Source organism: Carlito syrichta, unplaced genomic scaffold (assembly GCF_000164805.1).
Source record: "Carlito syrichta isolate Samal-C Ts95f unplaced genomic scaffold, Tarsius_syrichta-2.0.1 Scaffold313403, whole genome shotgun sequence".
NCBI classification, from domain to species: Eukaryota; Metazoa; Chordata; class Mammalia; order Primates; family Tarsiidae; genus Carlito; species Carlito syrichta.
Window position 1 is genome coordinate 17,440 of NW_007257499.1, and position 13,545 is coordinate 30,984.

The following is a 13,545-nucleotide window of genomic DNA, read 5'->3' on the forward strand; positions in this document are numbered from 1 at the left end:
CAGTGGCACGCTGATGGACTCAGGTGATTTCTACTTCAACCTTCCAAGTAGCTATAACTATAGGCACGTGCCACCATGCCTGCTATTTTTTTTGGGGTGGGGGTTGTTTTTTGGGGTTTTTTTTTGCAGAGACGAGGTCTTGCCATGTTGTCCAGGCTGGTCTCAAACCCGTGGGTTCAGGCAAAAAAAAAAACAGTAATTCTTAAGACCGAACTGGTTTTATAATTTATCGAGGAGGTGAGGAGTATGTTAGAGTTGTCTTGCACTCATTTTGGAATAGACTACTTTTGTCTAGTAAAAGTGGATAATAGGTTTGTTAATAACCAGCGGTCAAATGGGTCGAAAGAAATTCCCTTGACTTTTAAGTCTTACAAGTCATAAAATAATTGTGATCAAATTTGGATCATATTTTTGATGTCTCACACAGATTGGAACCATGTTGTTTTGTTTTGTATCCTAATATACTGAATGTTTCTCTCTTCTTGATCTTACATTTTCTACCCTACTACTCATCTTTTCACCAATTACAGCCTTAGCATATGCATTTCATGAGGATCTTGCCAATGGGCATCAGGGTATCTGGCACAGTGAAAGCACTGTGATACCATGTTTGTTAGGCAGGGGTTACCATTTGTTGTTCCTTCTACTTGATGCTAAATAAGTCTGTTAACTAACTGAGTTTGTTTTTGAATGAAAGTTATCGATTTCTCACAAAAAATAAAGTTTTACTTCTCTATAATAAACACTTGAGAAAAGACTAGTTTTAAATTTTAAGCAGGAAGTGACTTTAGAGACAGGTTTAATTATAATTATTTGCTTTATTTTGCTAGTCTTGCAGTAAATTATGTATGTATGTATGTATTAATACCAGTGCCTTCTAGATTAGAGGAATTGTTTATCCTAATACAGGTGTTTTTTGTTGTTGTTTTGTTTTTTAACTGTCAGTCATTTGTATGGCATGTGTTAACCAAAGCTCTGGCATTTTGTGTGTGTATATTTTTTAATGAAGCGGCTCTTTTAACATGATCTAACAGTCTGTGTTACTATCAGTAAGTAAACAGAGAGTAAGGACTCAGATTTTAAGATTAAAACAAGTTCATTTTGTTAACATCACATTTTGTTCCATTTTACAGCTTCTTGGTGAATTTTTGGATGAAGCCATTAAATTAATTGCTTGCCATCATGAGCAGAAGCAAGCGTGACAACAATTTTTATAGTGTAGAGATTGGAGATTCTACATTCACAGTCCTGAAACGATATCAGAATTTAAAACCTATAGGCTCAGGAGCTCAAGGAATAGTATGGTAAGTTTTTACTTCCAAAAATTAGGCAAAGAATCATTAGTTGCTACCTTTCGCATTTTATAATATAGATATCTTGTCAAATATTTAATTTGTCTCAGAAAACTAAGTTAAAACTGTAAAAATTAAATGAAAGCTGTAACATGGTAAACTGTTTTCTTCAGGGATTAACAGATGATCTTTTTTTATTATAGGTTGAGTTTCCCTTATCCAAGATGCTTGGGAACATTGGTGTTTTGAATATCTGATTTTTCTTAGGTTTTGGAATCTCAAATTTAAAAATCCGAAATCTGAAATGCTCCAATGAGCTTTTCCTTTGAGCATCATGTTTGTGCTCAAGAAGTTCAGATTTTGGAGCATTTCACTTTGAGAATTTTCAGACTTGGGATGCTCAGCCAGTATTATTCAAAAAATATAACTTTTTACACCAGCACTGCCATCTTTAAGTATAAACTATGATTAAATACTTGGTCATAAGCCATGTAGAGACAGGTAATCTATATCGGGAAATAATAAGTGGCATGCTTGTTAATTCCCATCTCTTCCCATGTATGGGGTTAACTCCTATGTATGAAAATACATCTATCCCCATAACTAATTGTTTAATAATAAACTTCACATCGTCATCATGTTCACACTATAATGAAACTCTGTAATTTCAAAAATCTTATTTTATGCTGGGGAATGAAGTCAGCTAATATCATCTCTCTCTATATTTCAAAACTCATTCATATTTTTTAAATTGATTTTTTTTTTTTTTTTTTTTTTGAGTTGGAGTCTCACTCTGTCGCCCAGACTGAAGTGCAGTGGCCACTCCCGGCCACCGCAGCCTCTACCTGCTGGGCTCCGGCGATCCTTCCACCTCAGCCTTCCGAGTAGCGGGAATTACAGGCATGCACTACCACGCCCGGCTGATTTTTTTTTTTTTTATTTATTGTAGAGATGAGGTCTCGCTGCCCAGGCGGGTCTCGAACCCACGGGCTCAGGCAATCCACTCACCTCAGCCTCCCAAAGGCGCGGGATTACAGGCTGAGCCACCGAGCCCGGCTTTTAAATTGATTTTAAAGCTAATTTCTACAAAAGGATCATGCTTTATAGATCAGCATAATTCCTTATAAACTGAAGTACATATCACTCCTTTGGATAGTTCTGCGATTTTAGATCACTACATTAGCAAAATTAACTACTGTTTTGGAGAATTCTAAGTCTCACTCAAGTATATTTATATCTTTATTGCATCTTCTCTTTTTTCTTTTTTGAATTGGGGTCTCACTCTGTTGCCCAAGCTGGAGTGCAGTGACACAATCACAGCTCACTGCATCCTCAACCTCCTGGGCTCAAGCCATTCTTCCATCTCAGCCTCCTGAGTAGCTGGGACTGCAGGCACACGCCACCCATGCTCGGCTAATTTTTTAAATTTTTTTCGTGGAGATGAGGTCTTGCTTTGTTGCCTAGGCTGGTCTTGAACTCCTGGGCTCAAGCAGTCCTCCCACCTTGGCCTTCTAAAGTGCTGAAATTACAAGCGCGAGCCACCATGCCTGACCTTATTACCTTGTCTTGAACCAAATTTGTTTTGGAATCTATTTGAAACAAAACATAAATCAGAAGTATTAATGATCCAGCACTTCCAGATTCTAGAAAAACTCTTGTGCATGTGCACAGAGACATGCATAGGACTGTTCTTGTGCAGCACTATTTATAATAGTAGAAGTTGGAAATAGCATCAAATCTATCAACAGAAGAATAAAAAATTGTGATACAGTCATACAGTGAAATACTATACACAATATAAAATGAGCTGGAGCTGTTTGTGTCAACAAGGATAATGTCAGAAATGTAGTGTTGAGTTTAAAAGCAAGATGCAGACTATACATACATTATCATACCATTTGTATATCAATTAAAATATGCAAAACAATACCATATATTTATGGATGCTTATATATGTAGAAAAGATGAAAACATGCGTAAACACCAAACTTAGGCTATTGCTTACCTCTGAGAATAGCAAAAAGGAAAGAGACTTGACTTATAATATTTCTTTTTTAAAAATTTAGAGCAATTATGGCAAAATATTAAGATCTAACAAATTTATGTGGTAGAAACACTATATTATCTTTTCTGTATTCTTGAAGTAATTTATACTGTCAAATATTATAGAAGTTGGGGTCATTTTATAAACTGTATTGACTGGCTAGTTTTCATTGTACCAAACACAAATTAAATTGAAAGAAAATAATATTACATAGTCATTAATAGGATTCTGAAAGCCAGCTCTTGATTCAGATTCTAACTCTGTGATTTACTAGTTTTGTGACTCTTGACAAATTAACACTGCTTAGCCTGTTTCTCACCTAATTTACAGAGTTGTTGTTAATTAAAATATATTGCTTCTATATCTTCACTTAGACAGGTGCACTTTGAAATTTGTGTACAAGAATTTTAAATTGCTTTGGAAGGGATTTTATGTCCTCTTAATAAGCCCCTATCTGAAGGAATAAACATTGTCAAATTTTTGCTTAAAGGAATAATTTCTATAAAAGATTATTATGCAATAGACAAAATAAGGCCGGATACAGTGGCTCACGCCTATAATCCCATCACTTTGGGAGACAGAGGTGAGAGGTTTGCCTAAACCCACGGGTTTGAGGCCAGCCTGGGCAACTTGGTGAGACCTCATCTCTGCAATAAATTAAAATAAAATAAAAAAATTAGCCAGGCATGGTGGTGAGTGCCTGTAGTTCCAGTTACTTGAAAGGCTGAGGCGCACTGGTCACCTGAGCCCTTCAGGTCGAGGCTGTGGTGGCTGTGAGCGTCCAGCCTGGATGACAGAGTGAGACTCCAACTCAAAAAAAAAATTTTTTTTGACAAAATATTAAACACAAAAATGTCAAAACTTATTGTTGTACTGCTATCAGAGGACTTAATTTTTTTTAAAGAAAGCATTAATTTTGACCCCAATCATAAATTGTAAGAATTATTGGATCTGGATGGGGGTCTGTGAATCCTCAGGTGCTTCTGATGTGCACATTTAAAAATCAACAGTTAGAAATGTAATTTCCTTGGATATAAAATAGTGGAATCCACTCAAATACTTTTGAACTTTTAGAGTTTAAAGTATGCTTTTGATTTGGCAGATAAAAAATTAATAGGAATGAGTTCAATGGTTAAAATAAAGCCTGCTGTGTCTGAAGATACTTCTAATAATTTTGCATGAGCCCTGATGTATTTTTGTTTTGTTTATTTAGGCAGAACATATTTGTAAATATGGCATTTTTAAAGTACAGATTATAATATTGATATATTTTGGTATTTGTATATATATGAATATGGATAGTAGTTATGGTTTACGTAGAATGTACAGATGCAGAACCAATTTGGTTTGATAAGATAGCTACAAAACAAATACAAGCTTTCAGTTGGGGAATAAAATAATGCTAATCAGAGGTGAGCTGACTTTCCAAGTATTACATAAAAGGAGTAGTCTTCTACAGTATGTTAGATGATCCAATATGAAAAGCATGGCCTCGTGTCCTAGCCTTCTAGCATCAGCTTTGTTTTAAACTTTTTTTTTTTTAATTGGAGTCTCACTCTGTCACCTAGACTGGAGGGCAGTGGCACACTCCCGGCTGCCACAGCCTTGAACTGCTGGGCTCAGGCAATCCTCCTGTCTCAGCCTTCCAAGTAACTGGAACTACAGGCACATGCCACCATGCCCAGATTTTTTTCTTTTTTTCTTTTTTATTGTAGAGATGAGGTCTCATCAAGTTGCCCAGGCTGGTCTCGAAACTGTGGGCTCAGGGAATCCTCTCACCTGGGCCTCCTAAAGTGCTGGGATTATAGGCGTGAGCCACCACACCCAGCCTGTTTTGAACTTTTTTACTAACCTGGGACAAATCATTTAACCACTGTCCTTAGATTAGGCAATGGTGAATCCAAATTATTTTTAAGGTATTTGAATAATAAAATTCTTTTTTTTTGAGTAGAAATCTTGCTGTTACCCAGACTGGAGTGCAGTGGCATGCTCATGGCCACCACAACCTTGACCTACTTGCTCAGGTGATCCTTCTGTCTCAGCATTCCAAGTAGCTCGAGTCATAGGCATGTACCACCATGCCTAGCTTTTTTTTTTTTTTTTAAGTTGTGGAGATGAGGTCTTGCCAAGTTGCCCAGGCTGGTCTCGAAACCCTGGACTCAAGCAATACTCTTACCTCCACTTCTCAAATTGCTGGGATTACAGACATGAGCCACTGCACCCAGCAAATTCTATAATTTAAAGATACTTTACCTTATTTGTTCTTCAGTTTCTCTGACATGTCATTTGGGAAAGGTGTTATTTGGTTAGTGTCATGGTATAGAGAAAGATATGTAGAATAATGAATATGATGTTATATGTTCAGTTATGAAGCAGCTTCTGTTGCCCTGAAATCAGGCATTCATATTTATAAACTTCTTGATTTTTAATTTTTCCAAAACTCATATAAGTGCTTTACTTTTGTTAAATTATAAAATAATCTTGTGTATACAAACCTCTGTATGTATCCTCCTCATCTATATTCATTTTGTTTTGAAGAAATAATGTGTTTGTGTAGAATTCTTCAGTGAGTCTTTTGAATACAGTTCACAATTGTGCAGAGCCAAGGATTCACTTGGGCATTAAGCTCTCTAGTGGACCTAAATAGTCATTAAGCATCTATGTCTTGAAAGTTCACTGTGTGCTAGGTGCATCTTTGCGGCAACACAGTGAATAAGCAGGGTTTTTGTCCTCATAGTTCGTTGTCTCTTTGGATCCCATAGCATTTTAAGAAATGGTTGCTATATATTGTTGGAATATGCTGTAATAGGTATAGAAGACACATGTTGAGCATCATAGACTGGAAAGTGATCCAGTTGCATTTGTCTTTGAAGACAGTTAGGAATCTATGTGAATATCTCATAAATTCAGTTCCACAGATTTTCTTAAGTCTTTTTGTTTTTGAATTTCTTATTACAGTGCAGCTTATGATGCCATTCTTGAAAGAAATGTTGCAATCAAGAAGCTAAGCCGGCCATTTCAGAATCAAACTCATGCTAAGCGGGCCTACAGAGAGCTAGTTCTTATGAAATGTGTTAATCACAAAAATGTAAGTTAACATTTTAAGGTTTTTTTATTCCCTTGGCTTTAATTTATTAGATAATTCAAATGAAATAAAATGTGTATTTTTTATATTTTTTATATTTTATATTATTTGAATTAGAGCACCTGCTGTATTAGAGTGCTTTATTCTACCTAACTGAGCATTTGTACAGCACCTCATGGTTTTCTTTTTTTAAAAAGAATATGGAACATTTCACGAATTTGTGTGTCATCCTTTTGCAGGGGCCATGCTAATCTCTTCTGTATCTTTCCAATTTTAGTTTATGTGCTGCTAAAGCAAGCACTTAAATTTCTTGAATGAAACCAAGATTATTCATAAATATGAATATAAAGACTTTAAATATTAAGAACTTTAAATTGTTCTTCTGTATTGAAATGTGTATGTGTACACACACAGGGTGAATTTTTCTTGACTTTATTGAATTAAAATAAAAATGACTTCTGAAATTTAGATCGTGAAATTTCTTGACATTTAACTTACAAAAGAAGTTTTAAAGAGATGTTTCAGAGGAACTTTATTCAACTTGATTTCATCTTCTGTTTTTGTTCTCTATCTGACTGACATTGTAGAAACCTGTAGCCTTAACACAGAAAAGAAATTATTCTCATAATACCTTGACACTGGAACTTTAATCATACTGGTTATAAAATTCAAATCACTTCTCCCTACCCCACTCCAACCTCACTGGTCACTTTATCTTGAGTATAACCAGTTTACCAGAAACTTTTTGAAAATGCTTAGAATTAGAAGAGACATTTATAATTCCACTTCCTAATGATTATAAATATATGTCTACTCATTTTGAGAATAAATAGTTATTTTTTTGAATTTACATTAAGCATACTGATACTTTTATGACTGTTTTAATGGAATGATTTCTTCAAGATGAAAGGAAATAAACTAGGAGTGAATTGTGTTATGGACACATGCAGTTGTAAACTGAAGGCATCTGACTAGAGACATTGGAATTTGTTCAAAGGAGTTTATAAAATAAGATAAACTCAGTATTTTCTGCTTGCAGATAATAAAATTTACCACATTTTGAGAGCCAAGTATGTGCAAGCCTCTGTGTATTGGCATTACTAGGTTCATCATGAAGGGGAAACAATAATTCATGGAGATTAAGAACTAGCTTCCTTACTTGGAGAGCTTACACTGTTTTAAAGATAAAACAAATATGTAGAGAGTTAAATATCAAATATCACAAAGTAGTAGGAGTTTGTCAAATGATAGTGGATGAACCATAAGTGCTGCGATCTCAGAAGAGAGATTATTTTTGTGAGCCTTTAATGAACAGGGGAGGGTTCAGGGAAGAGTAAACCAAGGCTGACACGTAAAGATAAGAGGAAAATTGGGTTGTTGAAAGAAGGGGGTCTCCAGAGAGGAAGAATGTCATTTAAAAAATCCCAGAAACAGAAGTTAAAGTCTGATGGTAAGAAATTGTGGTAGCCATTCTTGTTCCAGGTGTGAACTAGACGTGTTGGGCATCACAGTTCTGCTGGTGGCCTCCTACCTTTGGATAGAGCTACTTATGTTCCTTGTGGCTTATAGACTTAGTTCCATGACAGTGACTGGTGGCATTGCCTTAGTTTTTTCTTTGGGAAGGATTCCAGTTACTTCTGCCTCCCAAACCTGGGTGACTACAAAGAAAGGTGGTTTCACTGGCTAAATGGAACATGGGGAAGAATGTCTTATGTGCTTAGCTCTCTAGCAGGGGTGGCACAGATTCATCCAGGCAGTGCTGTTGGTACCTAGTAAAGTGCTGAACAGAGTAGATACTCAAAACATTTTTGTTCAGTAAATGAGTGTAAAACTAAATATGGGAAAATTAGGAAAGGTAACTGAATTTTTTTACTCCCTGATGGATGGTTGTTGTAATGTCTTGCCTTTTAAACAAGTTTATCCTCTGTATAGATCATCTCTTTATTGGTCTAAACATCTCTCTAAACATCTCTGTTTCTTCCCTCTCTTTCCATAGATGGCTTTGAGTTTTTTTCAACTTGGTTGCTTAGGTGTGAACATACTTTGAAAAGTCACCTAGCGCATAGTACTGCATGTCTGATTAAATTCTCTCAAAGGAACTTAGGCACATCATCTCCTCTGAACTATAGATGTTAAGACCCTGTTTGGAAATCATGTCATCATATGATTCCCATTGATAGGATATTTTTTGTTACAAGCCTGCTGATAGGTTACATCTTGACCAGACTTTTTTTTTTTTTTTTCTTTCGGTTTTGGGGAATTACGTATATGCTTTCTGTTTCTCCCCTGCTAACATCTCAAAGGTGAAATTTGGTTATTCTTCCTGGACTATCACAGATTGCTTTTTGCTTTCTTGTTCTGACTTTTTATTTGTTAGCTTCACAGTCCAGTTTTGTGAAGGATGTCTTTGTAATAGCTGGATTAATTCATTAGCAACCTTTGGGTATATTGCAAAGATTACACGTTTAATCACAATTATCTAGTTCTTTCCGGTTCATCATCTTATTCACATGGATGTTTTTATTAGAGGCATTTACAAAAATGCCTTTTAAAAATCTTTTATATACTGTGTCTGGTTGCATTCTTCTGATGTATGACTGTTCTTAATTCACAAAAGGAAACAGTTTTTCTCAATGAATTTTTACCTACTCCTGGTAATCATTACTTTTTTGGAAATAGTCATGTACTGTACTACCCACTAATCTATCACTGGCTTTTGCTTGACTGTCCAGTTTATAAATGATATAATTCCTTTTATGTCTCTTTTTAAAAAATAGGACAACTGTCCGCCTTAATCTTTTTAATAACAACTTTATTGAGATGAGATGCATGTATCATACAATTGTATACATTTAAAGTATACAGTTCAGTGATTTTTAGTATACTCAGTGGTATGTTGGACCATCATCACAGTCACTTCAGGAACCTCAAAAAGAAATCCTGTGTCCTCTTGTCATTTTCCTCCCTCCTATCCCCCTCAGCTCTGAACAACTACTGATCTCCTTTCTGTCTCTTTGTGCCTTTAATCTTTAACTCTTCTTTTCTATTCTAGGTTTCTCAGATATTAATGGAATAGTTTTATTACTTGTCCAGGTCTCCACCTGTGCATTGCATCTTGTTAGAAGACTTGATTTTTTTTTTAGTAGCTTTCTTATTATCACTTATTTCTTATTATCATTTCCATATCTTAAACAAATTTGTTTTCTTTTTGTGATCTGAATAATGTTTTTCTGAATTTATTCACTGAACAAATATTTGGATGCCTTTTATAAGTAAAGCTTAATGCATAGAGGAATAACATAGATTCTTTCCTTATAAAGTTGACGTCTAGAAGAACATTCCCATCCCTAGGTATAATTGTCAGCAAACATTTTTAAATGGGTATCATGTACCTCACTATGTATTGGGCTATAAAAATGATTAAGACAGTTTTTTCTAATAAGGATCGTGTGTGGTAGCACTGAGGCTGATGTGAAAATGAGACTAAACTGTAGTATATTAGATACCATAATAATGTTTAGAAGAACTAGGGACAAAGTCAGAGAACAGTCAATTCTGTCAAGGACTAGAAGTTATCAGGCACTACAAAAGAGGTCCATCTTAAAGATAACTAAGTTCAGTAGGTAAATGACAAGCACAGGAAATAGTATGTTTAAAAGCATCAAGAGGCCATTGCTTTGCTAAGCTCTTGTTTGGCCATGTGGTTCTTTGAGCCATGAACACCATGTTTTCCTAAGCTTTGGTCCCCTTCCTTATGTTGGAGAGGTGAATCTCTTCTCCCTCTCCCCTTTCTCTCTCTCTCTCTCTCTCATTTACTTTCTAAATAAACTATATTTTCCAATTTAAAAAAATAAAAGCATTGAAAATTTTCTGTTTTAAGGATGTGAAGTACAATTCATGGTTAGGTATACAAATGTTCATTATGCAGGTACCCTTGTTGATGAGGTGTGCCCCTCCTTGGCAGATTCCTACTACTGCCAGTCCTTTTCTTATAGTGTTATGATAATTGTTCAAAGTCTGCTTATGAGTGAGAACATGTGATACTCAGTTCTTTGTTTCTGTGATAGATCACTCAGTACTATAGACTCTGAGTCCTTCCAAGTTGCTGTGAAATTCATAATTTTGTCCTTTATGGCTGCATAATATTCCATCATGTATATGAACCACATTTTTTTTACCCAGTCCTTTTTTGATGGGCAGCACAGTTGGTTCCATGTTTTTGCTATTGTGAAGAATGCTGCAATAAACATACGTGTGCAGGTATCTTTTTAATGGAGTGATTTGAGTTCCTCCAGGTATAGTCCCAGTAGGGGTTTTGTGAGGTTGTATGGAAGGTCGATTTTTAGCTCTCTTAGGAATCGCCAAACTGTTTTCCACAGAGGTTATACTAGTTTACACTCCCACCAACAGTGTAGAAGGGTTCCCCATATCCTCTTCAGCATCTGTTGTTTTTTGAGTTATTGATCATGGCTATTCTGACTGGAGTTAGGTGGTATTTCAGTGTGGTTTGTTGTTGTTGTTGTTGTTGTTGTTTTGGTTTTTTTATTTTTTTTGAGTTGGAGTCTCACTCTGTTGCCCAGGCTGGAGTGAAGTGGCACATTCACGGCCACCCCAGCATTGACCTGCTGGCTGGGCTCCAGCGAGCCTTCCGCCTCAACCTTCCAAGTAGCCAGAACTACAGGCACGTGCTACCATGCCCGGCTAATTGTTGGTTTATTGTAGAGGCGAGGTCTCGCCAAGTTGCCTGGACTGGACTCGAACCTGAGGACTCAGGCAGTTCACTCACCTCAACCCCCAGAGTGCTGGGATTACAGGCTGAGCCACCAAGCCAGCCTCAGTGTGGTTTTAATTTGCATTTCTTTGATGACTAGTGAGGCTGAGCATTTTTTCATGTATCTGTTGACTGCTTGTATGTATTCTTTTGAGAAGTGTCTATTCATATCTTTTGCCTACTTTGTAACGGGGCTGTTTTTTCTTTTTGACATGTTTGAATTCCTTGTAAATCCTAGAGGTTAGACCTTTGTCAGACATATAGTTGGCAAATATTTTTTTCCCAGTCTGTGGGCTGTCTTCCTACTCTCTTGATGGTTTCTTTGGCTTTGCAGAAGCTTTTCAGTTTGATGAGGTCCCACTTGTCTATCTTATCTCTGATGGCATGGGCACTTGGGGGTTTTGATCAGGAATTGGTTGCCAGTTCCAATTTCCTTAAGGATGTCTCCTGCATTTTCTAAGGTTCTTATAGTTTGAGGTTTTACATTTAGGTCTCTGATCCATTTAGGTCTTTGATCCATTTAGAGTTGATTTTTGTGTAGGGTGATAGGTGGGGGTCTTGTTTTAATCTACATGTGGTCAGCCAGTTCTCCCAGCACCATTTACTGAATAGGTTCTTTTCTCCCCAGTGGTTGGTGGTGGAGGCTTTGTCAAAGATGAGGTGGTTGAGAAGTTGAGGTTTTGCTTCTGGGATCTCTATCTTGTTCCATTGGTCTGTATACCTGTTCTTGTACCAATAGACTGTTTGAATTATTGTAACTTTATATTAAAATTTATAGTCTGGGAGTGTGATACCTCCTGCTTTGGTTTTTTACTGAGAGTTGTTTTGGCTATTCATGATCATTTAAGTTTCTATATGAATTCCTGTATTGTTGTTTCCAGGTCTGAGAAGAATAGTGCTGGTAATTTAATGGGTATTGCATTAAATCTGTAGATCATCTTGGGGAGGATGGACATCTTAACAATGCTGATTCTTCCATTCCATGAAAATGGAATATTTTTCCATTTGTGTCATCATTGATTTCTTTGAGCAGTGTTTTGTAGTTATTGTTGTAAAGGTCTTTCATGTCTCTGGTTAGGAAGATGCTAGAGTAGTTCTTTTTTTGTGTGTGTGGCTACAAATGACATTCTTGAAAAGATTTTAGTATGGCTAAATTATGAAGTTTAATAGAGGACTTAGTAGGACATGAAATGAATGATATGTTATCATGAAGGACTTTGAATGTACTTCTAGGGAGTTTTGGAATTTGTCTGTTAGCTTCAAGTTTTTGAGGAAGTAAGTAATATGATCAGGTCTTTGACCATACTGTAGTCAGTAAAATGGAAGTTGGATTTGCAGAAAACCACTGTTAGAGACCCTAGTTGTCTTAGTCAGCTCAGGCTTCCATAACAAAATTCTGTAGGCTGGATGGTTTAACAGAGATTTCGTTCTCACGATTGTGGAGATTGGGAAATCTAAGATCAAGGTGCTAGCTATTTTGGTTCCTGGTGAGGGCCCACTTGTAAGTGGCCAACTTCTTCCATTTTCCTCACATGGCCTTTTCTTCAGTATGTGCTCATGGAGAGAGAGAGATAGAAGGAGAGATAGATCACTTTTCTTTCTTCCTAAAAAGTCGCTAATCCCATTATGAGGGCCCTACCCTCATGACCTAATCTAACCCTAATTACCTCCCAAAGACACAATTTCCAAATACTATCACCTTGAGGGCTAGCACTTTTTTGTTTGTTTGTTTTGGGTTTTTTGAGTTGGAGTCTTACTCTGTTGCCCAGGGTGGAGTGCAGTACGGCCACAGAAATCTTGACCTGCTAGGCTCAGGCGATCATTCCATTTCAACTTTCCAAGTAACTGGAACTACAGACGTGCACCACCGTTCCTGGGAATTTTTTATTTATTGTAGAGATGAGGTGTCGCTTAGTTGTCCAGACTGGTCTCAAATCTCCAGGTTTAGGCAATCCTCTCACCTCCGCCTCTCAAAGTATTGGAATTACTGGCATCAGCCACTGCACCCACTTGGGGGCTAGTACTTTAACATATGATTTCAGGGGGACACAGATATTTAGACTTAGTGTTAGAAGTAATTGCAGGCTGTAGGCGCAGTGGCTCACACCTGTAATCCCAGCAGTTTGGGAGGCTGAGGTAGACAGAGTGCTTGAGCCCAGGAATTCAAGACCAGCCTGGGCAACATAGCAAAACCTTGTCTCTACAAAAGATTAAAAAATGAGCCAGATGTGGTTGCATGCTCCTGTAGCTCTACCTCCTCAGGATGCTGAGGTGGAAGGAGTGCCTGAGCCTAGAAAGTCGAGACTGACTGAGCTGTGATTGCCGTGATTGTGCCACTGCATTCCATCCTGAA

At 36.9% G+C, this 13,545-nt stretch overlaps 1 protein-coding gene across 14 annotated transcripts in view; it reads left to right on the forward strand.

Moving 5' to 3' along the window:
- Nucleotides 1-1,086: 1,086 nt before the first annotated feature.
- MAPK8 (mitogen-activated protein kinase 8) overlaps nt 1,087-13,545 on the forward strand; it is a 42,022-nt gene continuing 29,563 nt past the window's right edge. For all 14 annotated transcript variants that reach the window (XR_002482678.1, XR_002482679.1, XR_002482680.1 and 11 more), the window contains exons 1-2: nt 1,087-1,304; nt 6,295-6,424. Coding sequence is in view for 11 of the 14 variants with exons in the window: in XM_008070430.1 (XP_008068621.1) it covers nt 1,183-1,304; nt 6,295-6,424 (252 nt within the window). In the remaining 3 variants the exon portion in view is untranslated. The remainder of the gene's footprint in view (nt 1,305-6,294; nt 6,425-13,545) is intronic.